This window comes from Tyto alba, unplaced genomic scaffold (assembly GCF_018691265.1).
Source record: "Tyto alba isolate M040663 unplaced genomic scaffold, T.alba_DEE_v4.0 Super-Scaffold_8, whole genome shotgun sequence".
Lineage (NCBI taxonomy): Eukaryota > Metazoa > Chordata > Aves > Strigiformes > Tytonidae > Tyto > Tyto alba.
Genome location: NW_024881329.1, coordinates 23,588,522 through 23,610,833, shown reverse-complemented (window position 1 = coordinate 23,610,833; position 22,312 = coordinate 23,588,522). Strand labels below are relative to the sequence as shown.

The following is a 22,312-nucleotide window of genomic DNA, read 5'->3' as shown; positions in this document are numbered from 1 at the left end:
GGCGCGGTGACCTCCCCAAGATGGCGGCTCCCGTGCGCCTTCCCCTCCCCAAGATGGCGGCTCCCGTGCGCCTTCCCCTCCCCAAGATGGCGGCCGCCGCGCGCCCCTCCCCTTCCCCAAGATGGCGGCCGCCGAGCGCCCCTCCCCTTCCCCAAGATGGCGGCGCCGCCCTTCCGGCGCGCTTCCCGCCGTGCCCCGCGGCGGCGAGAGCGGCAAGATGGCGGACGTGCTGGATCTGCATGAGGCGGGAGGCGAAGATTTCGCCATGGACGAGGACGGCGACGGTGAGGGCGGTGCGGGGCTCGTCCCGGAACGGCCAGAGCCCTCCCGGCGCCCGCCCGGGGCGTCCCGCCTCCTCCCGCTACAGGCTGCGCCGGTCGGGGCCCAGCTCCCACCCGCGGGCCTGTCCCCGGTCGGGGCCCAGCTCCCACCCGCGGCCCTGTCCCCGGTCGGGGCCCAGCTCCCACCCGCGGCCCTGTCCCCGGTCGGGGCCCAGCTCCCACCCGCGGGCCTGTCCCCGGTCGGGGCCCAGCTCCCACCCGCGGCCCTGTCCCCGGTCGGGGCCCAGCTCCCACCCGCGGCCCTGTCCCCGGTCGGGGCCCAGCTCCCACCCGCGGCCCTGTCCCCGGTCGGGGCCCGGCTCCCACCCGCGGCCCTGTCCCCGCGCCTCTCCCGTTCCCCTCGCCGCTCCCGGCCCCGTCCCGCGCCCCTCGCCGCCCCGCCGGGCCGGACGGGGCCGTGGCGGGGGTCCCCTCCTCGCTTCCAACGCGCTCCCCCCCTCTCCCCCCCGCAGAGAGCATCCACAAGCTGAAGGAGAAAGCCAAGAAGCGGAAAGGCCGCGGCTTCGGCTCAGGTGAGCAGCGCCCAGGCCGGGAGCCGGGGTCCCCCCCGGGCTTCCCCCGGCGTCACTCGGGCACCCCGCCGGCGCCGTGCTTTTGGGGTGCTTGAAAGGGATTTATTTGGGGGGCGGTCTGGGCTTTGGCATCCTCCCGAGGGACGGTACCAGTACCAGCCGCCCGTTTCTCTTTCCCCGTGCCCAGAGGAAGGCTCGCGGGCTCGCGTGCGCGAGGACTACGACAGCGTGGAGCAGGACGGGGACGAGCCGGGCCCGCAGAGGTGTGAGTATCACCGGGGGCACCTTCCCGGCCTCACCGGGGCGAGGGGAGACGGCGGGGGAACCGCGGGGTTCCGTGCCGCCGTTCAGGGCTCGCCGGGACGGAGCCCTTGCGGGATTTAATCCCGGGGCTGAGCCTCCGGTGACTCTCAGCCCTCTCACGCCGCAGCGGTGGAGGGCTGGATTCTCTTCGTCACGGGGGTTCACGAGGAGGCGACCGAAGAAGACATCCATGACAAATTCGCTGAGTACGGCGAGATCAAAAACATCCACCTCAATCTCGACAGGCGGACGGGCTACCTGAAGGTGGGAGGGGGGGGGGGGGGCTGCGCTTGCCCCCCGAGCCTCGCGGCTGCTGAGCCGCCTCCGTTTTACCCTGCGGGGATATTTGGGGGGGTATTACAGGGATACTTGGGGGGATATTAATCAGGAGATTACGGGGATGTTGAAGGGGATGTTGAAGGCGATATTTACAGGGACGTTATGGGGATGTTTATTTAAGGGGATATTTACAGGGATGTTTATTTAAGGGGATATTTACAGGGATCTTATGGGGGTGTTTATTTAAGGGGGTATTTACAGGGATGTTGTGGCGATGTTTATGAGGACATTGTGGGAATACTGATGGGGATATTGACGGGGACATGAGGGGGATATTTGTGGGGGCATCACGGGGATATTTGCGAGAATATTGACGGGGACGCTCTGGGGATATTTACAGGGATGTTAACGTGTGGCTGGATGCGACGCGCGCTCGTGCTTCCCCGGCTCTGCCGCCGCGGCCGGGGTCCAAGCGGGCTCGGGGCGGGATGGTTCCCGGATCCGCCGCGGCTCATGCTCCCTCCCGCCCCTCAGGGATACACTCTGGTCGAGTACGAAACCTATAAGGAGGCGCAGGCGGCCATGGAGGGGCTGAACGGGCAGGAGCTGATGGGGCAGCCCATCAGCGTGGACTGGTGCTTCGTGAGAGGCCCCCCCAAAGGGAAGAGAAGGTAAAAGGGCGCCGGCAGCCGCGGAAGGGTTTGGGGCGGGGAGGGGGGTCCTTCCACCAGCCCGCGTGGCTGAACGCCCCCGTCCCAAAACGAAGGGCGTTACGGTCCTGGTGTGGGCACTGGGCGGGGGGCCAGCGCTCGGGACGGCTTTCCGCTTGGACGTCGAGCCGTTGAATCTTTTAACTCCTTGTCCCCGCGACACCGCGCGTCGCGCCCGTTCCTCTTGGGGGGGTGGGATCGCACACGGGCCCTCCCAGAGTCCAGCTGGATGACGTCAGGTATCCGCTAATGACGTCACTCCGGCGTAGAAGCTGGATTAGCAAGTGATGTCACCGGGGAGGGGAGGGGGGTTGGACTATCGATAACGGCCCCCGCCACGCTCTGCCCTCTCTTGCAGGGGCGGGCGCCGGCGGAGCAGGAGTCCGGACAGGAGACGCCGGTGATGGATCCGAGCGCGTTCCGAGTCCAACCTGGGGGAGGTGGGAGGGAAAGGGGCGGGGGGGGGTTTGTATGCGGGGGACGGGGCGTTCGGGGAACGGCTGGAGGAGTTAAACAGTTCAGCGGCACGTTTGGTTCTTCCGAGAGTTTATTGTTTTCGGACGGGAAAACACGAGCGGAAGAAGCAAGGCCTGAGGTTTCCGGGGGTGATTTTCACTGGTGGTTGTGGCGGATGAGCCCGGTGACGCCCCAAAACACAACGTTTTTAAACATTTTGTTACGCCTGCGAGTGACCTGGCATTTTAGCCGCTCTTCTTTTGGAGAAAAGTTGTTTTCTATACCCCAAGCAAACGTTCCGTAAATCTCCGAGGGGTTTTAGTCTGTTTAGACGTTTGCGAGTGAACTCAGCCTTTAAAATAACTCATTTTGTGTAAAGTTGTCCTCTCCTTATTTGTCCTTAATTAAACATTCTGTGAAGCTGTAACTGAGCGCCGGTTCCTTTCCTGCCTCTTCGCTCATTTTTGGATTTGCCTAAAACCAGTCGGAGTCGCTGCCTGAATCTCGGGGCCGGCAGCAGAACAACTTTTAAGTTGAAAAAGCCGTTTCTCCTTAATTTTCAATGTTTGGAAGTGCCAGGTTTGTTTAGCCGTGCGCTGCTCCCCGTGGGATCAGCCGGCCTTCGGCGTAGCTTGGTGGTGATGGTGATGATGGTGGTGGTGATGATGGTGGTGGTGATGATGGTGGTGGTGGTGATGATGATGGTGGTGATGATGATGGTGGTGATGATGATGGTGGTGATGATGATGATGATGGTGGTGATGGTGATGATGATGATGGTGGTGATGTGATGGTGGTGGTGGTGATGATGGTGGTGATGTGATGGTGGTGGTGATGATGATGGTGATGTGATGGTGATGATGATGGTGGTGATGTGATGGTGATGATGATGGTGGTGATGATGGTGATGTGATGATGATGATGATGGTGGTGATGTGATGGTGGTGGTGGTGATGATGGTGATGTGATGATGATGATGATGGTGGTGATGTGATGGTGGTGGTGGTGATGATGGTGATGTGATGATGATGATGATGATGTCGGATCAGCCGGCTGAGCACCGGCCGCCGCGGGGTTGACGATGGCGACGTGCCGGTCTGAGGTGATGATGATGGGGATGAAGGCTGAGGCGCGTGTGGTCCCTGCTCGTGTTCCCCCCCCCACCTCCGGCTCTGGGAGCACCCAGGGGTGCGGCTCGCCCTCAGCACCCAGCAGGATGAGGCTGCTCACCCCTGTCCCCTGCCATCGCCCTGTCTTGTCCCTGAGGCCGCAGAGTGGGGGACAGCGGGGGGGGTGTGGGGCTGACCCTGCTCCCCATCCCCATAGGGCCCCCGGGACCCCCCTGGGACCCCCTGACTCTCCCCCCTGCCCCCCCCCAGGGTGTTTTTAGCTGGGCTGAGCTCTGGGGGGGGGGGTGGGAGGGAGGTGGGTGCAGGGCGGGGGTCAGGGTGTCCCATGGGTGCTGCCCCCGTGTCCTCAGCCGTGACGGCGTCCTCCACCCCAAGTCACCGTCTCCCCCAGCCCCACTGGTGCCCCCAGCCCCATCTCACCCCGTGGCCCAGACAAGGTGCGGGGGGTCTGATTGGGGATCAGGGGGTCTGGTTGGGGTGCTGGGGGGTTCAGACACAGTTCAGGGGGTTCTAGTTGGGGTGCAGGGGGTTCTGGTTGGGGATCAGGGGGTCTGGTTGGGGATCAGGGGGTCTGGTTGGGATGCAGGGGGTCTGGTTGGGGTGCAGGGGGTCTGGTTGGGGATCAGGGGGTCTGGTTGGGGTGCAGGGGGTCTGGTTGGGGTGCTGGGGTTTCAGACACAGTTCAGGGGGTTCTAGTTGGGGTGCAGGGGGTCTGGTTGGGGTGCAGGGGGCCCAGACAGAGTGCGTGTTTTGCAGGCAAGGTGGCAGGGGGTCTACTGAGTGTGCAGGGGGTCTGGTTGTGGTTCCGAGGGTCAGGCAGGGTGCAGGGGGGTGTGTTGGGGCGCAGGGGGGTGTGTTAGGGTGCAGGGGGTTGTGTTGGGGTGCAGGGGGCTCAGGCTGGGGTGCAGGGGGGTCAGGCTGGGTTTCGGGGGTCCCAAACAGGGTGCAGGAGATCTGGTTGAGATCCAGGGGGCCCCAGCCCCAGCAGAGCCCCCCAACAGCGTCCCCCCTCCAGCGCGGTACCACTCCACAGCCTGTGTCGTGTCGTGTCCCCCCCCCCCCCCACCTTGCTGCCAGCGCCCAGCCCAGCCCCAACCCCCCCACTGCAGCACCGGGGGTGGGGGTGGGGGGGTGTCCAGGGGCTCCCCACACACCCCACACCCCGCCCCCAGCCCCGGGGCTGCAGTCGGGAGAAGGTAACGTGGAAATGAATTCCAGGACTTGGAGCAGGAGCCTCAGCCCGAACACAAGCGCCGAGAAGCTCCTGCCCAGTCGATTTTGGGGAGAAATAAAGAGGATGAGGAGGGAGCGAGGGCCCCCGGGGAGGGAAGAGGCGAGAAATCGGCGCGAGGGCCGGCGAGGAGGGGGCGAGGAGGGGGCGAGGGCCACAAGGTCAGCGCCTGAATGTTCCCTGCGAGGGCGTGAAGGAAACACGTTAAGGGCTGTTCGTCTGCCGGAAAAACCCCGAAACGTTCCAACGGTGCATGAGCAGCACAACCCCCCCCCCCCCCGCTGAAACCCGCGATCTGGGTCCGTGCTGGTTGTCGCCACAGCCTGGGGTGGGGGGGTGGGGGGGATGTCCCCCCACCCCGCCATGGGGGGCCCTGCCAACACCCCCACCCCTCCCCCAGGGATGGCCCCCCCCCAACCTGCACCGGAGCTGAGCCTGCGCCCACCCGCTGGGACACCCCCCCCCCCAGGCTGTGCCCCCATGGTGGGGAGGGGGGGGACGGACACACACACGCAGGATGGGGCCCTGTGGGGACCGGGCTCCCCCCCCACCTGCAGCCAAACCCATCGGGGACCCCTTGCCCAGATGTGCGGGCACCCAGATGTGCTGCCCACCCCCCCCCTCCCCCTCAACACACCCCCCAACCCGACACTCGGAGACAGGCTGAGCTGTGCTGGGGCTTTATTGACCTGGATGCCGACAGTGTGTGCCCCCCCACTCCCACCCTGGCACCCCCTCGCTGGGACCCCGCACCCCAAAACCGGGGGGAGAACACAACACCCCCCCCCCCCCCCCCAGGGAGGGACCGTCCAGGGACACAGGGGGTCCGGTGGCTGTTACTGCTCACAGCACCCAGCCCCGAGCAGCGCCTGGCATGGGGGGGGGGGGGGGGATGTGGGGACCCCCAAGTGGGGGGCAGGTGGGGCAATCGGTGGCTGCTGCCAAGGTCCGCAGGGAAAAGCTCTGCTGGGAGGATGAGGAGGGAGCGGGAGGAAGATGCAGAGGAGCCTGGACACAGCAGCTCCTGAAGGAATTTGGGGTCGTGCAAAGTTTCTGCCGCTGGCAGCAATGGAAGAACTGCCCCGTGCCTGCAGTCCTCAGTAGGGTTCAGAGTGAACATCGCCACCCGCCTGCGCGACGAGGCCCCGCGCTGGCATGAGAGCAGCCGGGCGGGGTCAGAGCGGCCGCCCGGGGTGTTCCCTTCACGGGGGGGGGGGCGGGGGGGTCCCAGAGGGTGACGGTGGGACGCGGCGGGGGGGGGGGGGGTCCCTAACTGCCCGGCTCCGGGGCCACGCTGCTCTGGAAGTTGGCCAACTGCCGCATCTCCTCCGTCTGCATCGAGTGCCGGCGCAGCAGCTTGCGGCGTCCCTTGGGCGAGCCGGGGGCCGGGGGGCCGCGGGGGCCGGGGGGGTGCGGGCCGGGGTGCAGGGGGGGCAAGAAGCCGGCCCTCCCCGGGGCCAAGGGCTCGAGCAAGAGCGTGCCGGAACCGCGACGCTCCAGCAAACCGGGCGGGCGCCGGCGACTTCCCGGGGGCGACTCGGCGGCCGGCAGCGGCGATCCGGCCCAGGGACCCCCCTCCATTTCGGGGGGTTCCCAGCGAGGCGGTTTGCCCCGCGCCGCTTCGGGGGCCGTGTTGCGGCGGGCCAGCGGGCAAGCGGGGGGCACCCGTTCGGCCCAGGCGGCCCCCGGTAGCCCCGCTGCCTCCCGGCCCTCCACGCTGTGCCGCCGCGGGCGCCCGCCCAGGCTCAGCCCCTCCAGCCCCGTCACCAAACGCTCGGGGGGACCCCGCGGCCCCTCCGGCCCCGGGGCCACCAACCCCCAGGGCTCCGAATTGAGGCGTTTCAGGGGGCGGCCCCGGGCGCGGGGGGGCTCCGCTACGGCCGTGACCGGTGCCGGTGGCGGCGGGGGGAAGCAGAAAACATCCCTCTCCTCTTCTTTCTCGCTGCCGGCCGGTGAAGCCGCCGTCCGCACCTCGATGTCGGAGGGCGACATGCAAAGCGCCGGCGAGCGTTTTCCCTCCAGCCCGGGCGAAGGGGGCGAGTTGAGGTATTGCCGGGTGGTTTTGGTGCCGGAAGGCGAGGTGTCGGTGGTGATGATGATCACCTCCTTCCCCCGGGCCTTGCAGGCATCCAGCAGCACCTGCAGCGTCTCCCGGTCGCCCCGGTTAATGGCGTAAACCAGAGCGGAGGCCCCGGCGTAATCGCGGGCGCTGGGGTCGGCGCCGTGGGCCAACAAAACGGCGGCCACCGCCGGGCCGGCGCGTTCGGCGCAGGCGTGCATCAACGCCGTCTTGCCCGTTTTATCGGGGATGTTGGGGTCGGCGCCGTTTTCCAGGAGGTATCGCACCATCCGGGGCTGCTCCGGCGGGTCGGCGTAGCCGGCCCGGCACGCGGCCATCAACGGCGTTTGCCCGGCGGCGTTGCCCTCGTTGATGTAGGCCCCCCCTTCCAACAAGAGCCGCGTCAGCCGAAACTTGCCCTGCGCCACGGCCCGCAGCAGCGCCGACCCGTCCGCCGGTAACATGGTTAAACCGGGCGGCCCGGGGGTGCCGGGGGGGCGGCGGACGGGGCTGGGCATCGCGGCGCTCACGGCGACGGCGGCCGGGCCGGGGACGGCGCTGGCTCACTGCAACGGGGGGGGGGACACGGCGGACGTTGAAAAAAACACCCCCCCCCCACCCCGCCTTGCCTCAGTTTCCCCAGAGGGGCCCCTGTACCCTGTCCCCTCCACCCCCCCCGCCTCTATCCTCCCCCCCATACTCCCCCAAATCCCCCCTTGCACCCCCTCTTTGTACACCTCACCCACCCGCCGGTCCCCCCCCACCCCATATCCCCCCCCCCCATAACCCCCCTCCCTTCTTGCCCCCCCCCTCCTGCATCCCTACCCGCGCCGTTCCCATGGTAACCGCAGCTCCTCAGCGCTCTGACCAGCCAAAAAAATGGGGGGGGGGGGGGTGTGTGTGTCTGTGTGTGTGTGTAGGGAAAAAGCCACCAGCCCCCCCCTAGTTCACCAGCACAACCGGTGGCTTCCCCCCCCCGCCCCCCCCCCCAGCAAGGCACCGGCTGCCACCGAGCCTGGGCCCGGCACTCAGGGCTGCCCCGTCCCCCCCCTGGGTAAGGGGGGGACAACCCAAAGAAGGGACACCATCCCCCCCCCACCCCCCCGCAGCTCTTTTCCCCCCCATCCCTGCATCCCTTCTGTTACCATGGTAACCGGAGCGGGGTATCCCCCAGCGACGGGTCCGGGTCCCAGGTGCCCCGAGGATGGAGGTGTCGGGGCCATCGGCCGGTGGCCGCCATCGCAGCCGGCCGCCGGCGTGGGGGGGGGGAAGGCAGGGGAAGGTTATTTAGAGTTTTTTTTTTTTTTTTCACCTCCCCCCCCCCCCCCAGTTGCGTCGCTATTTTTGGCAGCCGCTGGCGCGGGGAGGGCTGGAGCGGGGATGAATCACCCGGCGGCGGCGCAGCCGGCAACGAACCCGCTGCGGCGAGCTGCCTGCGCGGGGGTGCGAGGGAGAGCTGCCGTGGGGCTGGGGGGGGGGTCACAGAGGGGCTGGGCTGGGGGGCCATGGGGCTGGGTGGGGGGATGTGGGGTGGTGGGGCTGGAGGGTTATGGTGCTGGGGGGGGGGTGTGAGGTGATGGGGCTGGGGGTCACAGGGCAGTGGGGCTGAGGGCTGTGAGCCATCGGGGTTTGGGGGGGCTGCGGGGTGGTGGGGCGGGGGGGTCACGGCGCAGGGGAACTGGGGGGTGTGGGGCAGTGGGGGTGGGGGCCCAGCACAGTGGGGCTGGGGGCTGTGGGGTGACGGAGACTGGGGGGGCCGTGGGGTGATGGGGCTGGGGGGCCATTGGAAACTGGGGGGGCCATAGGGTGATGGGGCTTGGGGGTCACAATGCTGGGGAGCTGGGGGCTGTGGGGCAGCGGGACTGGGGGGTGATGGGCTGGGGGGTCCCAGCACAGTGGGGCTGAGGGCTGTGGGGCATTGGAGATCGGGGCGGCCATGGGGTGATGGGGCTGTGGGGTCACAGTGGGTTGGGGGGGCCAGGAGGTGATGGGGCTGGGGGGCCCAGCACAGTGGGGCTGAGGGCCACGGGGTATTGGGGCTGGGGGGTGTGGGGCACTGGAGATCGGGGGGGCTGTGGGGCAGGCGGGCTGGGGGTCCCCGCCGAGCGATGTCGCGGCCGTGGGGCGGTGTCGGAGGGGTCCCACAGCCCCGGGGCCGCGGGGCGGGGCACCCCTGCACCCCCTTTTCCCTTCCCCTTCATTCCCACGCCCCCCGGTAGCGACCCCCCGCCCCATTCACACCCGCCCCATTCATTCCTTCCTGCCTTCATTCATCCCGCGCTTCGCCCCGCCCCCTCGCCCCCGCCCCATTCACCCCCACCCTCCGCAGGCCACGCCCCTCCCGGAAACACGCGAGGGCGGCTGCGCATGCGCCGTGTGCGAACGGGAAGCGGCGCGGGGAGGGGGGGCAGCGGAGCGCGGGTTCTTTTTTTGGGGGGGGGGGGGGGGGGGGGGGGGGGGGCGGCTCCGTGCGGCCCCCCCCAGCCATGGCGGGCCGGGGCCGGGGCCGGGGCCGCGGGCAGATGACTTTCAAACGTGGAGGCGGTGGGCATCGGGAAGGGGGAGGCGCTGCCCCCCCCGACCCTCCAGCCCTCCCCGCTCTTCCCGGTGAGTCCTGGAAATGGAGGGGGGGGGGGGCGGGGGGGGCGGGTGGGGGGGGGGGGGGGGGCGGGCGCTGAGCACTGACACGCTCAGTGCATGTGTGTGTGCGTGTCCCCCCCCCGCAGCCGCTGGAGCACCGGGCGGCCCCGCTGCCGGGGGGGGAGGAGGGCGAGTACATGCTGGCGCTGAAGCAGGAGCTGCGGGGCGCCATGAAGGGGCTCCCCTACTTCGTCAGGCCCGGGGCGCCGCGCAGAGGTACCGGGGGGGGGGGGGGGCTCGGGGACACCCCCCCCCCCTCACCCCCCCCCCGCCCTCCGCCTCCACACCCCCACCTCCCAGCGGGGAGTGGCAGGAGGGGTCTGTGCTGTGGGGCCCGGCCTGGTGTGACCCCCCCCCCCCACCCCTCCATAGCCCCCCGCTCCATTGCTGACCCCCCCTCATTGCTGTGACACCCCCCCATCCCTCCACCCCCCCCCCGCTGTCAGCCCCCCAGCCCCATCACCCCCCCACACACTGCTGTGACCCCCCCCATAGCCCCCCACCCTGGTGCTGTGATACCCCCAGCCCCATCACCCCCCCACACACACTGCTGTGACCCCCCCCCCAAGGCCCCAACGCCCCTGCTGTGACCCCCCCCCCCCGTAACCCCCCACCTCACTGCTATGACCCCCCCCATAGCCCCCCACCTCACTGCTGTGACCCCCCCAAGGCCCCAACCCCACTGTTGTGACCCCCCCAAAACCACTGACCTGTGACAACCCCCCCCCAACTCCACTGCTGTGACCTCCCCCATAGCCCCCCCTTCCTGTGACCCCCCCCCCCCATGGCCCCAACCCCACTGCTGTGACACACCCCCCCACTGACCCGTGACCCCCCCCCAACCCCACTGCTGTGGCCCTCCCAGCCCCATTTCACCAGGCCCCATCACACCCGTTTCCTTGGGTGCCCCCCCCCCAGATTCCACAGATGTGTGTGTGTCCCCCCCCCCCAACTGACCCCCCCCCCCAGATATCGAGCGTTACTCTGACAAGTACCAGCTCTCCAGCCCCGTGGACAGCGCCATCGACTGGAACCCAGGTTGGGGGGGCGGGGACAGAGGGGACTCGGGGGGGGGGGGGGGGGATTGGGGACATGGGGGGGGGGGTCAGTGTGTGGGGGGGGTTCTGATCCTCTGACACCCACCCCCCCCCCCAGACTGGAGGCGGCTGCCGCGGGAGCTGAAGATCCGGGTGCGGCGGCTGCGGAAAAACAGTGAGTGTGTGTGTCCCCCCTTCTGTGTCCCCCCCCAGAGGTCAGACTCTGCCCCCACCCCCGGGGGGGTGACACTCCCCTTTGCCCCCCCCTCCTTACCCCCCCCCCCCCCCCCCCCCAGGAACCACCATCCTCATCCCCAAGTGCAAGCAGCGGGTCACGCTCGACAAGGAGGAGACCATTAAGAAGCTGGAGGTAATGAGGCCGAAGGCTCAGCCACTTTTCCTGCCCCCCCCCATGGTGGTGGTGAGGGGGGGGCGTGGCTGGATTTTGGGGTGTCCCCCCCACCCCGGGTTTTAAACGCTGGGGGGGCTCCCCTGAACCACCACCACCACCACCACCCCCCCCCAGAGCCTGGAGAAGAAGGAGGAGGAGGTGACATCGGAGGAGGAAGAGGAGAAGGAGGAGGAGGAAGAAGGGAAGGAAGAAGAGGAAGAGGAGTATGACGAGGAGGAGCACGAGGAGGTGAGAGGGGGGGACCCCCCCGCACCCCCAAAATCGGGGTGATGGGGGGGTGACCCCTGACCCCCCCGTCCCCCCCCCCCCCCCAGGAGACCGATTACATCATGTCCTACTTCGACAACGGGGAGGATTTCGGCGCCGACAGCGACGACAACATGGACGAGGCGGTGTACTGACCCCCCCCCCGCGACACGGGGGGGCCCCTGTGACCCCCCCCCGCCACACCAGGGTCCCCTGTGACCCCCCCCCCCCGCCACAGGGGGGTCCCGTGTCCCTGGGTGTGGGTGTGTCCCCCGGGGTCCCTTGTCCCCCCCCCCTCCAGCCTGCAGGTGGCACTTGTGTTCCAGGGATGGAGGGCTGGGGGGGGACACACACACACACTCCCCCCCCCCCCCGCCAAATGGGGGCACCCCGGGGAGGGGGGGGGACACCCCGCTGCCCCCCAGCCTGGGGGGGGGAATCCCCAAACCACTGGGGGAAGGTGGTGAGGGGGAGGGACCCCCTACTCTTGTCCCCAAACCAGTGGGGGGTGGGATTGTCCCTTTTGGAGGCAGTTTTTGGGGGGGGGGGAGTCCCCCAAACCCCCCCGTTGCCTCCCCCCCAGCTTCACACACACACACCCCCCCCCCCCCTTTTGCAACAGCTTTTTAACATTTGAGATTTTTAATTATTTTTTTAAAACTTAATTTTGGGTGGATTAAAGTTAATTTGGGTATTTCCGGTTTGGCTTGTCCCATGGCCCCAAGCCCCTCCCGGGATTTTGGGGGGGTGGGGATAATGGGGTTCCCAAGTGCCCCCCCCCCCCCGCTGCTTTGTTATTGTAGGGTTGCTGTGTGGTGAGGGGGTGCAAATCCCCAGCTCCTGGAGTCAGGGGACGCGGCGGCACCGTGTCCCCGCATTGTCCCTTCGGATTCCGGGGAAGGTGTTTTTGGGGAGAAAAGGTGTTTTTTTGGGGGGGGGGGGGGTGGTTGAAGGTGTTTTGTGCAGCTGGAGGGGGGACAAGGAAAGGACAAAGCGAGGCCACCCCCGTGCACCCCAGGGGATGGGGAAGTGCTGTTGCACCCCCCCGCACCCCCTGTTTCCTCCATCCCCCCTCCCCCCCAGCAAGTTCCTGTTTTTGGCTGTTTTTCAGTCTCTGGGTGATTTTTTTTTTTTTAAAAAAAAAAACAAACCACAACAAAAAAGCAGCAGCTCAGCAAACCCCAAACTTGTTCCCTTTCTGTCCCCCCCTTCCCCCCCCCCCCCCCCCCCCCCCCCCATCCCCAAGCGCAGGTGTCCCCAAGGCCGGCTGAGCCATCACGGGACTCCAGGAGGTGGTGATTTCCCACCTGCAGCCCTTGGTGCTTCTGTGAGGCAAAGAACTAATCCTGCCCCACTTGGGGAGGGGGGGAGGCAACAGCAAGACAACACCCCCCCCCCCCCCTTCATGGATGTCCCCCCCGGCGGGGGGGAGCCTCTGGGCTGGGAGAATTTGGGGCACCAGGATTTTGGGGGGGGGGTGGGGTGGTGTGTGTCTGATTTGTGCCTCAGTTTCCCCTTGTGCTCGCTGCACTGGGACAACGGATGACCCGTGATGGGGGGGGGGCTGGTGTTGGGGACCCCCATCCTGGGTGTGTGTGTGGGGGTGTGTGTGTGTGTGTGACACATCACACTCCCCCCCACCCCCCCCTTTTTTTTTTTTTCCAGAATTCCTCTTTCTGGCCCAATTTAGCCTCTTCCCCAACTCCTTGGGAATTCCCCCCCCCCCCCCCCCCCCCCCCTTTGGCTGTTCCTGCCCATACTTGGCCTGGAGCAGCGCTGACCCTTCACCCACTTGGGGGGCAGCCCAGGGCCCCCCCCCGTGCCAAGTCAGGGAGAGGCGAGGGGCCCCGAGCCAAGGCCAAGGCTGTTTTCCTCCCAGGCCTCTCCCTCTGCCATCACCTTTCACCCACATCCCCCCCCCCCAAAAAAAGGGCGGGGGGGGCCTCAGTTTCCCCTTCCCGGCTTTGGGGCAGCGTGGGAAAAACAGCCCCCCCCCCCCCCCCCGCGGGGGGGCTGCAATTAGCAGCTGCTTCCTTAACAAGGGCGAGCACCCCCCTCCCCAAGGTCAAATCCAAGAGGCTTCACCACCATTTTGCTCAGATCTTTATTAAAAATTTCACCCCCCAGGGGCATGTAGAGCACCAACAGGACAAAATATAATTTTTTTTTTAATTTTTTTTCCCTCTCTCCCCCCCCCCCCCCCCCCCAAAAAAAACAAAACAAAACCCCAAACCCCAATACAAAACAGTACAAAAGTTCTTCACGACCTTGACCTTGCGTCGGTGGGATTTACAGCCAGGATCCCCCCCCGGCCTCGCCCAGGGCTTTGGCACCGTGGCTTGGAAGGCATCATGATGGTGATTTTTAACTTTTTGGGGGGTTTTTCCGCCAGTTTTGAGGCAGGAACCCGCCTCCGCTGCGGGTGACACCGCGGGGGGCTCAGAGCCCCCCCCCACCCCACGCCCTCGGGTCGCTCCTCCGGTGCAGCCCCAAACCGCCGCGGGGCTCCTCCGCACTCCGGCGCCCGCCGAAAAAAGAAAAAACCTCTCGGCTCCTTCCTCCTCCTCCTCCTCCTCCTCCTCGAGCGGATCGGCCGGGATCCCGCAGGCGGGATAATTCCAAAGTCCAGGAAAAAAAGGGGGAGCACAGCCCCCGGCCTCAGCGCTCACTGCACGTTGTTGTTCGCCACGCAGGGATCCACCTGAGGCGGGAACGGTCAGAGGTTTAATCCCAAATCCAAACCCCGTGGTCCCTTGGGGGGGGGGGGGGGGGCGTGTGTCCCACCCCCCAATTCCCAACCCGAGCGCTCACCTCTGTGTAGGTGGGGGGGGGCATGAACTTGAACTCGGGGGCGTACATGAAGATGGGGCTGTCGAAGCTGTCGGCCTCGTCCAGCAGCGGGGTGGTGGGGCTCTCCAGGCGATGGTCCTCGGGGACGATGTCCAGGTAACACGGGGGCGCTGCGGGAAGGACGGAGCACCCGTCAGCTCACCCCCGCTTCCAACTCTCCCAGTCCGTGTCTCCCCCCAAATTTGTCTAGCTGTCACCCCCCCCACTCACCTTCAGGGGCATCCGGGAGGTTCAAGTCCACCCAGCTCATCTCGGAACTGGTCTGACTGGCCATGCTGGAGCTGCGGCTCCCGATGCCCGAGCGGCTGCCGATGACCAGCGGCAGCTCCAAGATGATTTTCTTGGAGCCGGGGACGCTGACGTAGATCTGCCGGGACGAGGAGCGGGGCGTGAGGGGGAGTATCGGGGAGGGGGACACGGAGGGGAGGGGGGTTCACCCGCTAACGAAGCGAGGCGGGTTAACGCCGAACCGCGCCGCTCACCTGCAGGAAATACTCCACGCGCAGGATGTTGCAGCCCAGGATGGAGGGTTTGAGTTTCTTGACGCGGATGGTTTTGCCCCGCCAGGACTCGGACATGCCCGAGATGATGTGGTTGCCTCGGACGCAGGAGAGTTTTTGGGTGAAGACTTTGGTCTGCCCGTTGGCCAGGTAGGTGTGCTTGGCCACGATGGCGGCTTTGGGCACCACGATGCGGGAGCACGTGTTCTCGAAGTCGGCGTTGATGCAGATCTCGTCGCCTGCGGGGAGGGAACAGCGGCCGGGATTTAGGGAGGTCGGGGGGGTTTGCCAGGTTTATCACACACCCCACCCCCCCCCCCCCCCCCCCCAGAAAGGGAGGGCAGGCTCTCACCTTCGCAAAACCCCTTCCTGTCGATCTGAGCGCTGACCGACACGCGCCCGTCGGGAATGAACATGCAGGACACTTTCTTCTCCTTCTTGGCAGCAACCGGGGACTGCGGAGGAAGCAGGTTGTTACCTGGGTGAACCGGCCCCCAATCCCACTCCTCCTTCCTCCCTCTTATTTTGGAAGAAAAGCTTCAAGTTCCCCGCCAGCTTCGAGCATCTGGCAGCCAAGCGAAAGCAGAACAAGCGCCTCGCTTTATCTGCCTTGGTGTAGATTTCTAGGAGTAACTAGGACTTCTTAGCGACTAAGTATTTAATCCACGCTCAGCAATAAAGCCTCTTAGAGGAGTCTTAGTGGCAGAGGTCGGACTGACCCTCCCCGAGGGCTTTTCTCCCTCGTAACGCCCACCAACACCCAAACCTCTCCCAGGAAAGCTGTACCTACCAGCAGTTCTGGTGTGTTCACGTCCACAGGATCCATCACCTCGAAGCGCTTTTTTATCTCCTGAATGGGAAAGGACGGGCGCTCCAGGAAGGCTTTCACCCAGTAATCCACACAGCCGTACTTTCCCTTGAAGGTGGTACCCAGCGGCCTGGGGAGAGAGACGCTCGTTAGCCGCAGCCGAGGCGACGGGAGGATTTCCTGTAGCAATCCCCCATTTTCAAAGGCAGCGCTCGTCTCATACTCACCCCTGGGGAAGCTCGAATCCGAATTTGTACTCGTACTTGTTCCCGGGTCTGAGGATTACAGAGCCGTCCCCATCTGGGAAGAGAAAAGAGGAAGGGAAACGTCAGCCATGGGTTTGTTCTCAAGCATTATCCTCCGTTCTGCTTCCCCCGGGGGAGCTCCGGCTGTGTTAGGTGTTTGCCAAGAGCCGCCTCCGCCTGTCCCCCAGGCAGGGAAGCGCCGTGTTTGATCTCACTTCTCCTTTCGCCATCCCCATCCGACGCCAGGACACCCCGTCCTGGCGCGCTCCAGTCCCCCTCGCCCCGCCACACCCCACTGCCGCTTTGCGGGAGTGGCGAGCACCCCCTTCTTTCCCCCAGCGCTATCTCTAGCTCCCCGACTTTACGTCACCCCGGTTATCTCCCGGGACAGCGCCAAGCCCTTATCTCTCGCCTTCCCTGGATCCAGCCAAACAAGGAGGCTGCTGGAGGGAGCAAAGAGCCTCCTCGTTTCGTGCGAGATCTCCACTTGTCGCTCCCCGGCCCCCCCCCCCCCCCCAGGACTCGCTGCCTGTGCCACCGGCCCCGACACCCAACAGCTTCCCTCCGCTCATTTCTGAGCTTGACTCCACCAAGCCCCGTTAACCTCTGCCTGTTCCGAAGTTTTGATGAAGTCGCTCCTTTCCTCCCCAAGATTCGGGCACCGTCCGACCCCGCTTTGGTCTCGGTGCTGAGCCCCGGCGCGACACAGAACCATCTCGCCCCGTTCCCCAACGCACCCCAGGAAAACCTGCTGCTCGGCAGCACCCCCTTTTCCTCCCCACCACCTTTTCCCCCCGGTAGCTCCCTCCTCCCAGCCCCTGTCCTCACCAGTGGGCTGCTCCTCCAGGGTGAGGACATCCTCGAAGCGCAGGTACTCCATCTCCTGCCTGCACTGCTGCGGGCCCTTGGCCCAGTTGACTTTGGCCACCCCGCAGGCCAGCACCTTGACGGCGCTGACGCGAGTGACCTCGGCCACCTCCACCAACACGTGCCCCGCCACCTTCTCCCCGCTGCAATAAACCTTCTCCGGCTCGCTGAAAGCCAGCAGGAAGGTCTTCACTTTCTTGAACATCACCATGGCGCAGGTGGCGAAACGCTCCCGAGGAACCGGCGAGGGCGAGAAGAGAGCGGGGGGAAAAAAAAAAAAAAAAACAACTCGGGACAGGCTGATTTTAGTCAGAAAAAGGCAATCTGCCCCTTCGCTTGGTAGAGCCGAAGGGATAAGCCGGGGTGCTGCCCTCACGCCCGCTCCGCGCCTCTCGCTGCCCTCAGCGCTTTGAGAACGGCCCCCGCCGGCCGCGGCCCTTTTTATAGCCTCCGCCGCCCCGCCCTCCCCCCGCCCGCGCTTGTTGATGCCAGCGGCTCCACGCCGAGGGCGCGTGGCCGGTCGTGCTGCTCGCGTGATCAGCGCCCCCATTGGCCGCCGCCGCCTTGTTTACAGCCCCGCCGGCCAATCAGCGCGCCCGGAGCGGAGCGTGGACAGCGTGTGAAGGAGAGGTGAGCCGGCTTGGCGGGGAGAGGGAGGGGAGGGAGAAGGGGGCGCGGAGTGACAGCGCGGCAGGCCAATGGCGAGCGAGGACCGCCGGCGGCGGCGGCCAATGGGGAGCGGGCTGTAATGCTCGCAGCCGGGAGGGGAGGGGAGGGGAGAGCCCCCCGGGCGGGGGTCGCTCCTAGTTTAGGCTCTGCTGGGCGGGGAGCGGGATGGCGGGGTCTGTGCTGCTCCCTTCGCCCCTCTGGGGGCTTTCTTCCTTAGCCCCTCCAGCCCAGGGCAGCCTGGGGACATTTCCACAGCCTCCCCTCACCAGGCGCCTGAGGCGTTTTCTCAGCCCCCCCCCCTTTTATACCCCAGCTTCCCCCCCTAATTTATTTGAGGTGAATAAGGATGGATTTGGGGTGGGGTATCGAAGCCTGACCCCGAGGGGCCTCTCTCCCGTCCTTTTGGGGTGTCCTGGGGGGGTATTTTCCCCCCACATCTGCCCCTTGCCACAGCCCCCCATGACGCCCCAACGGGGGAGCGCACCCCTTCCTCACCGGCCGTGTTTTGGGGACCCTTCCCACCAACAGCCCCCCTCAACGTGCAGTCACACTGCTAAAAGGGAAGCATGACATCGTGTTCCCCCCCCCCCCTCCCCGCTTCGGGATCCTTCGGGACAGCGTCTTGAGGGGGGGGGTGGGGGGGGACGGGTGACACAGAAAGTAGCCGGTGAGAAAATCTGAGGCAAATGTTTATTTTTAAGATTGCGACGTCTAGATGTTTCTCGCCATTCGCTGTAGAAAGCGGGGGGATTTTTTTTTTTTTTTTTTTTTTTCTCGTCAACAAATCTACCTTGATCTATGAGAGGGCGAACAACCACATCCTTCCTACAAACCGTGCCTGGGGCAGGCCCCTCGTCCCTGTTTTCCAGCCAGGTTTTGGAGAGCAGGGACAGCTGTGTTGTCCCTCGTAGGAGACTTTTGACTCGGAGAAACCCTCGAATTTTCATTCCTAGATCATTTTTGCTGAGCAGACATTCCTCCCTGACGGGCGGGGGTTATTTTGCCCTTGGTTTTAAAAGCTGTTTAATGATTTTACAGCTCAGGAAAACACTGGGAGTGGAGGAAACGGGAGAACAATATTTTTGGAGCCACCCAACAAAGCAGAAATGGAAAACAGGGCCTTCCAAGACCTCCCCACCCCGAATGAGGAAAGAGGATGTGTTTTTGTTAGGAGTTGTCTCTGTTGTCCTTTGGAGCTTGTTTGTCCGTGTGTTCCTGGCACGCACCGTGCTTTTCTTTCTCTGCCATCCTCTCCTTTCCCTGGAGTTAATTCACACCTGTTAGCATAAACCGATAAACCAGCCAGATAAACTGTAGGGCATAAACTGTTCGCCTGCCAAGCTGCAGGACAAATTTCCTTACTGGGAGAGAATTTTTTCACAATTAGGTACGTAATGGAGGAACTGCACCTTTTTCCTGCCACCTCTGGTCCCGGCAAGCTCGCCCCATTGTCTCTGGCTGCACACTAGGAAAAAAGGTGCCGGATTAAGGAAGAATTGTGGATTTGTTCTAATTCGGCAAAACGAGGCGCGGTCTCTTCCCAGCCTTGCCAGCTATGGGGTATTTGATCCCAAAGACCCCGGCTTGGATCCGCGCCCGGCGTTCCCTCAGGAGCCGTGTTTACGCTCTCCCTCTCCGGTTTCCTTCGGTGCCCGTCTTTCCAAGGAAGATGCATCCAGCCCACGGCTGCTCGCTCTTGGACAGTAAAACACATTCCAGCAATGTCAAAGGACGATCGAGTCCTAAACCACGGCGCTTGCCAAAGACACCGTCCAAGGCACGTTCCACAGCCCCGATCCTCTCCACATTTTTCTTTATCTGTCACTCAGCTTTTGCCCTTTGCTCTCCTGACCCCTATCCGACTGGAAATGCCTCCCCGGTCCTTCTGCAGCGGAACGAGCAGCTGTAATTTCCTCAGGGCTGACTTGGTTCACAAGGTTTCCCACGCAGGCAGCACCCTGCACGAAGCAAGGGGTTTGGAAATGCTGAGGAATTTTAGCTTATAAAAACTAAAGCTTTAAAACGTCACGTCTCCTTCGCAAAACAAGGGCATCAGAAGAGAGGCCACTTGGATTTCTGGGCAGAGACCAGCTCTTGGGGGGCTTCCTTGCTCCCACTAAGGATTTATTTTAAGGCATTCACCCCCCTTTGGGCTCATTTCCTACGGGGTTTGTTGGAGGATCCCCCCCACCCCTCACTGGGAGCAAAGCTGCTGCCGAGGGTGGATGGGGAGAGCAGCCAGAGCCTTGTCCCCTCCCGGCGTGCCCGGCCGGGGGCGAGGGACAGCGAGGAGAGCTGCATGACTAACGTTACACGCCGGGGATGACCGGGTTCAGAAGCAGCAGGGTTGGGCTGAGTGAGAAACCAGGCCCTGAGGTGACTCACTGAAAGCCAGGACTGCGGTCAGGGTCACGGAGAAGGAACTGGGTAAGGCAGAAACCGGGCAGGACATCAGCTTTCGGCGCCGCATTCCGTGCCGGCCGCATCGTGCCTTGCTGGAAACTGCCCTTATTCCCACCATCAGTCTGAGACCTGCTTGTAATAAAAGTCTGACTCTGATAAAAGCCATTTTATTTTTTTTTTTTTTTCCTGGTCTAGGTTATCGGGAGGCACTACCCATCGTTGCCTGGAGAAGCCACCCTCCTCTCGTGGCAGGCTGGCCTTTGTCCCCTCGACCAGACAACCGACTGCCACCCATAAACTGCTGGGAGAGCCGGTGGGTGCCTGCTGGAGGCTGCAGCCCCGGAGCTTCTCCGTGCTGTTTTCTCCATATTTTTTTTTTTTTTTTTCACCATATATGGTTGCTTCCAGCAAATTCCAAGCGGGGAGGCGGGGGAAGAGAGGGACGTGAAGGGATTCACAACGGCCCGAGCAAAGGGACAGAGTGTGCTTGGTGTGCGGTCGAGAGCGGGAGCCAGGGTGGAAAAGGCATTTCCTTTGGCGAGGTTGTTTATGTACAGGGAACATAGTAAATAAATCCCACGCTGGTTGCATCGAGTGCCTGTCGCTGCAGCTGGAAAACAAGGGACTGTGGGACCGGGGTGGCTCCTGGAATGCCACCGCTTGTCCCAAACTTGGCTTCTCGCTGCTCCCAGTTGGCTGTGGCCACCGCAGTGATTCAACAGCAAAGGGGCCGCCTCAGATTTCGAGGTTGGAAAGCAGCGAAGCAAGGGGAGCGCTCCCCGTTTCAGTTTCTAACTAAAAGCAGCAGTTTTGGTGAGGATGTTAAGGTTTGTGGTGCCTGGCTTGAGGCGGAGGAGGGGGACGCACGGCACCAGGGGGCTGCTGGAATAGAGAGGGGAACCGGGCTGGGGTCTGACAGCTCTTCAGGGATCTACCAGAAAAGGAAAGCTCCGAGGGCAAATCCCCGTTTGGGGTGTCCAAAATCAGCCTTTTTTTGCTGCTTTCATTCACAGCGACGGCTTGTGTCCCCACTGCCTGTGTTTCATAGCACTGCGCGGGCTGTGGACTGTTTTGAAATGCTTCGTGGCACCCGTATCACGGATCAGGATCCCCTGTCCCCCTTCCCCAGCCTGGGGACTCGGATCTTGGCTGGGCCGCGGGCGGCTTTGACCTTGACGAGGCGCAGCTCTGCCTTGAGAGAAAAAATGTAAACAGCTGAGAGGAACTATCTTGAAAGAAGGAAAATAAGAAAGCAGGAAAAGAGGATGTCAGTGACTCAATCGGTGCGCGTGGACAAAAGAAAGTAGCAAATCAGTGTATTAGCTTAGGCGCGTGAACAGGGCACTAGAGCCAATAGAAGAGCTGTAACCGGCGCGTGCATGATAAGAGAACACATAAAATAGCTGAAAGGATAGCAAGGCCAGGGGCGTCTGCCTGCATAAAGAAATAAAGAAAAAGAACTCTCTGGCTCGTTATTCGAGCTGCTACACCATCCCTGCTGAATGGGGAGAGGTCCTCTCAGGGCTCGGGCATGAGGACTTTTCCCCAAGTTTCCTTCCTGCCAAGGAGTGCGATGCGAAAGCTCTTCCCTGACAGATGGTTCTTTGCCGTGGTGGGATTTTTTTTTTTTTTTTTTTTTGGGGGGGCCAGCTTGTGTTTTTGCAACAGGGGAAGGGGAAAGCTGGAGCTAAGTGTCACCAGCCTGTGACAAGAGACTGAACTCAGTCATCCATAAACAAGGAGGAGTTTGAATTCAGAGTTTGGGACGTCCCATGTCTCTCTCCTGGTCTGGGCAGGACGGCTCAGTTGCATCAGCTCTCTCCTCCGGCTGGGTGAGCGTGACCCCAGGTCCCAGCACACGGCAGGGCCGCCCGAACCCACTGCTCTCAGCTCCCTGGCCAAGCCTTCCTCTTCTAAAAGAGCTTCTTCCAGCTCATCTCTTTGCCGAACCAGTCCCCTTTGCCTTTGGTGTCCACTGGGTTTTAAATATGCTGTTATGAAGGGAGGGAGAAAGCAGCAAAAGATTTCCTGAGCTTCCATCCCCTCTTCATCCATTTGTCCCTTGAAAAGCCCCGGCAGGTTCTGCAGATGCTGGAGAGAGCAAAAAAATAAGGCAGTTTTCTTACTTTTCAGCAGCCGAAACTACTCTGAGGCTGCCAGCGCGTGTGTTCGCCTGGGAGCGAGGGGATCCTCACCGGGGGTGCTCACCCCGAACATCGAGCTCCCTAATTTAGAGAACCAGACCGGGTGGCTAAAACTAGGGGGGGGGGGGAACGACGACACAATCCCCTCCTAGACCTTCTTCACCCTCCCCGATCTCCCAGGCAGCAAGGCCAAACGATGGAACCTTTCTGGGAGCATTTTGCGGGGCTTGGGGTGAGGATGGACATCCCCTGGGGCTGCCGACTCCTCCAAGATCCTTCCCATATTTTGGGCTCTGTGGACATCTAGAGGCCTTGCTGGGGATGGCACGGGAGGGATTTCCACCCACCCACGCGGGCCGGTGGCTTGGATTACACTGACGCCAGATTAATGATACCGGCGTATCATGACGTGTGTATGCGGCCTGCCCGGCCCCGGGTACAAAGTTTAAAAGGAGGCAAGTGAAACTGCG

General features: G+C 63.9%; 4 protein-coding genes and 1 long non-coding RNA gene across 8 annotated transcripts; 3 read left to right on the top strand and 2 right to left on the bottom strand.

The window, feature by feature from the left end:
* The first annotated feature begins 190 nt into the window (after nt 1–190).
* Nucleotides 191–3,028, top strand: RBM8A (RNA binding motif protein 8A). The gene is made up of 6 exons (XM_042784685.1): nt 191–284; nt 794–853; nt 1,041–1,118; nt 1,284–1,420; nt 1,970–2,106; nt 2,504–3,028. Exons 1-6 carry the CDS (start codon nt 218–220, stop codon nt 2,547–2,549), a joined length of 525 nt encoding a protein of 174 aa, XP_042640619.1. The 5' UTR covers nt 191–217; the 3' UTR covers nt 2,550–3,028.
* A 2,598-nt stretch (nt 3,029–5,626) lies between these two features.
* ANKRD34A (ankyrin repeat domain 34A) lies at nt 5,627–8,491 on the bottom strand. 3 transcript variants are annotated; one of them, XM_042784670.1, is made up of 3 exons: nt 8,167–8,491; nt 7,847–7,884; nt 5,627–7,587 (listed from the first exon to the last, which is right to left on the bottom strand). In XM_042784670.1, exon 3 carries the CDS (start codon nt 7,537–7,539, stop codon nt 6,232–6,234), a length of 1,308 nt encoding a protein of 435 aa, XP_042640604.1. In that variant the 5' UTR covers nt 7,540–7,587; nt 7,847–7,884; nt 8,167–8,491; the 3' UTR covers nt 5,627–6,231. The 3 variants fall into 3 exon arrangements, with proteins under 3 accessions (XP_042640604.1, XP_042640603.1, XP_042640605.1); XM_042784669.1 differs by lacking the exon at nt 7,847–7,884; XM_042784671.1 differs by lacking the exon at nt 7,847–7,884 and having other exon boundaries at nt 5,627–7,406.
* Nucleotides 8,492–9,507: 1,016 nt separating this feature from the next.
* POLR3GL (RNA polymerase III subunit GL) lies at nt 9,508–12,050 on the top strand. The gene is given in 8 exon segments (XM_042784684.1): nt 9,508–9,552; nt 9,554–9,628; nt 9,748–9,877; nt 10,631–10,699; nt 10,817–10,873; nt 10,995–11,068; nt 11,225–11,338; nt 11,425–12,050. Coding segments are annotated over 8 exon segments (651 nt in total). The 3' UTR covers nt 11,512–12,050.
* A 1,396-nt stretch (nt 12,051–13,446) lies between these two features.
* On the bottom strand, nt 13,447–17,047 carry LOC116964365 (thioredoxin interacting protein). Its single transcript, XM_033003856.2, has 8 exons — nt 16,588–17,047; nt 15,742–15,814; nt 15,497–15,644; nt 15,059–15,161; nt 14,689–14,945; nt 14,417–14,573; nt 14,168–14,316; nt 13,447–14,057 (listed from the first exon to the last, which is right to left on the bottom strand). The coding sequence occupies exons 1-8, from the start codon at nt 16,835–16,837 to the stop codon at nt 14,022–14,024; spliced, it is 1,173 nt and encodes a 390-aa protein (XP_032859747.1). The 5' UTR covers nt 16,838–17,047; the 3' UTR covers nt 13,447–14,021.
* Nucleotides 17,048–17,979: 932 nt separating this feature from the next.
* Nucleotides 17,980–21,084, top strand: LOC116964366. Of its 2 annotated transcripts, XR_004408726.2 has the most exons (3): nt 17,980–19,722; nt 19,894–20,011; nt 20,712–21,084. It is a non-coding gene; the product is annotated as an uncharacterized LOC116964366 (long non-coding RNA). The 2 variants fall into 2 exon arrangements; XR_006164609.1 differs by lacking the exon at nt 20,712–21,084 and having other exon boundaries at nt 19,894–20,289.
* Nucleotides 21,085–22,312: the final 1,228 nt, after the last annotated feature.

Excerpts from the sequence above, each read along its gene's own strand:
- RBM8A (XM_042784685.1), top strand. The coding sequence starts at position 218 with ATGGCGGACGTGCTGGATCTGCATGAGGCGGGAGGCGAAGATTTCGCC. Across the intron at positions 285-793 it reads CATGGACGAGGACGGCGACG|AGAGCATCCACAAGCTGAAG; the intron begins GTGAGGGCGGTG and ends TCCCCCCCGCAG. Across the intron at positions 1,119-1,283 it reads CGAGCCGGGCCCGCAGAGGT|CGGTGGAGGGCTGGATTCTC; the intron begins GTGAGTATCACC and ends CTCACGCCGCAG.
- ANKRD34A (XM_042784670.1), bottom strand. The coding sequence starts at position 7,539 with ATGCCCAGCCCCGTCCGCCGCCCCCCCGGCACCCCCGGGCCGCCCGGT.
- LOC116964365 (XM_033003856.2), bottom strand. The coding sequence starts at position 16,837 with ATGGTGATGTTCAAGAAAGTGAAGACCTTCCTGCTGGCTTTCAGCGAG. Across the intron at positions 15,815-16,587 it reads CCTGGAGGAGCAGCCCACTG|ATGGGGACGGCTCTGTAATC; the intron begins GTGAGGACAGGG and ends TTCTCTTCCCAG. Across the intron at positions 15,645-15,741 it reads GGATTCGAGCTTCCCCAGGG|GCCGCTGGGTACCACCTTCA; the intron begins GTGAGTATGAGA and ends CTCTCTCCCCAG.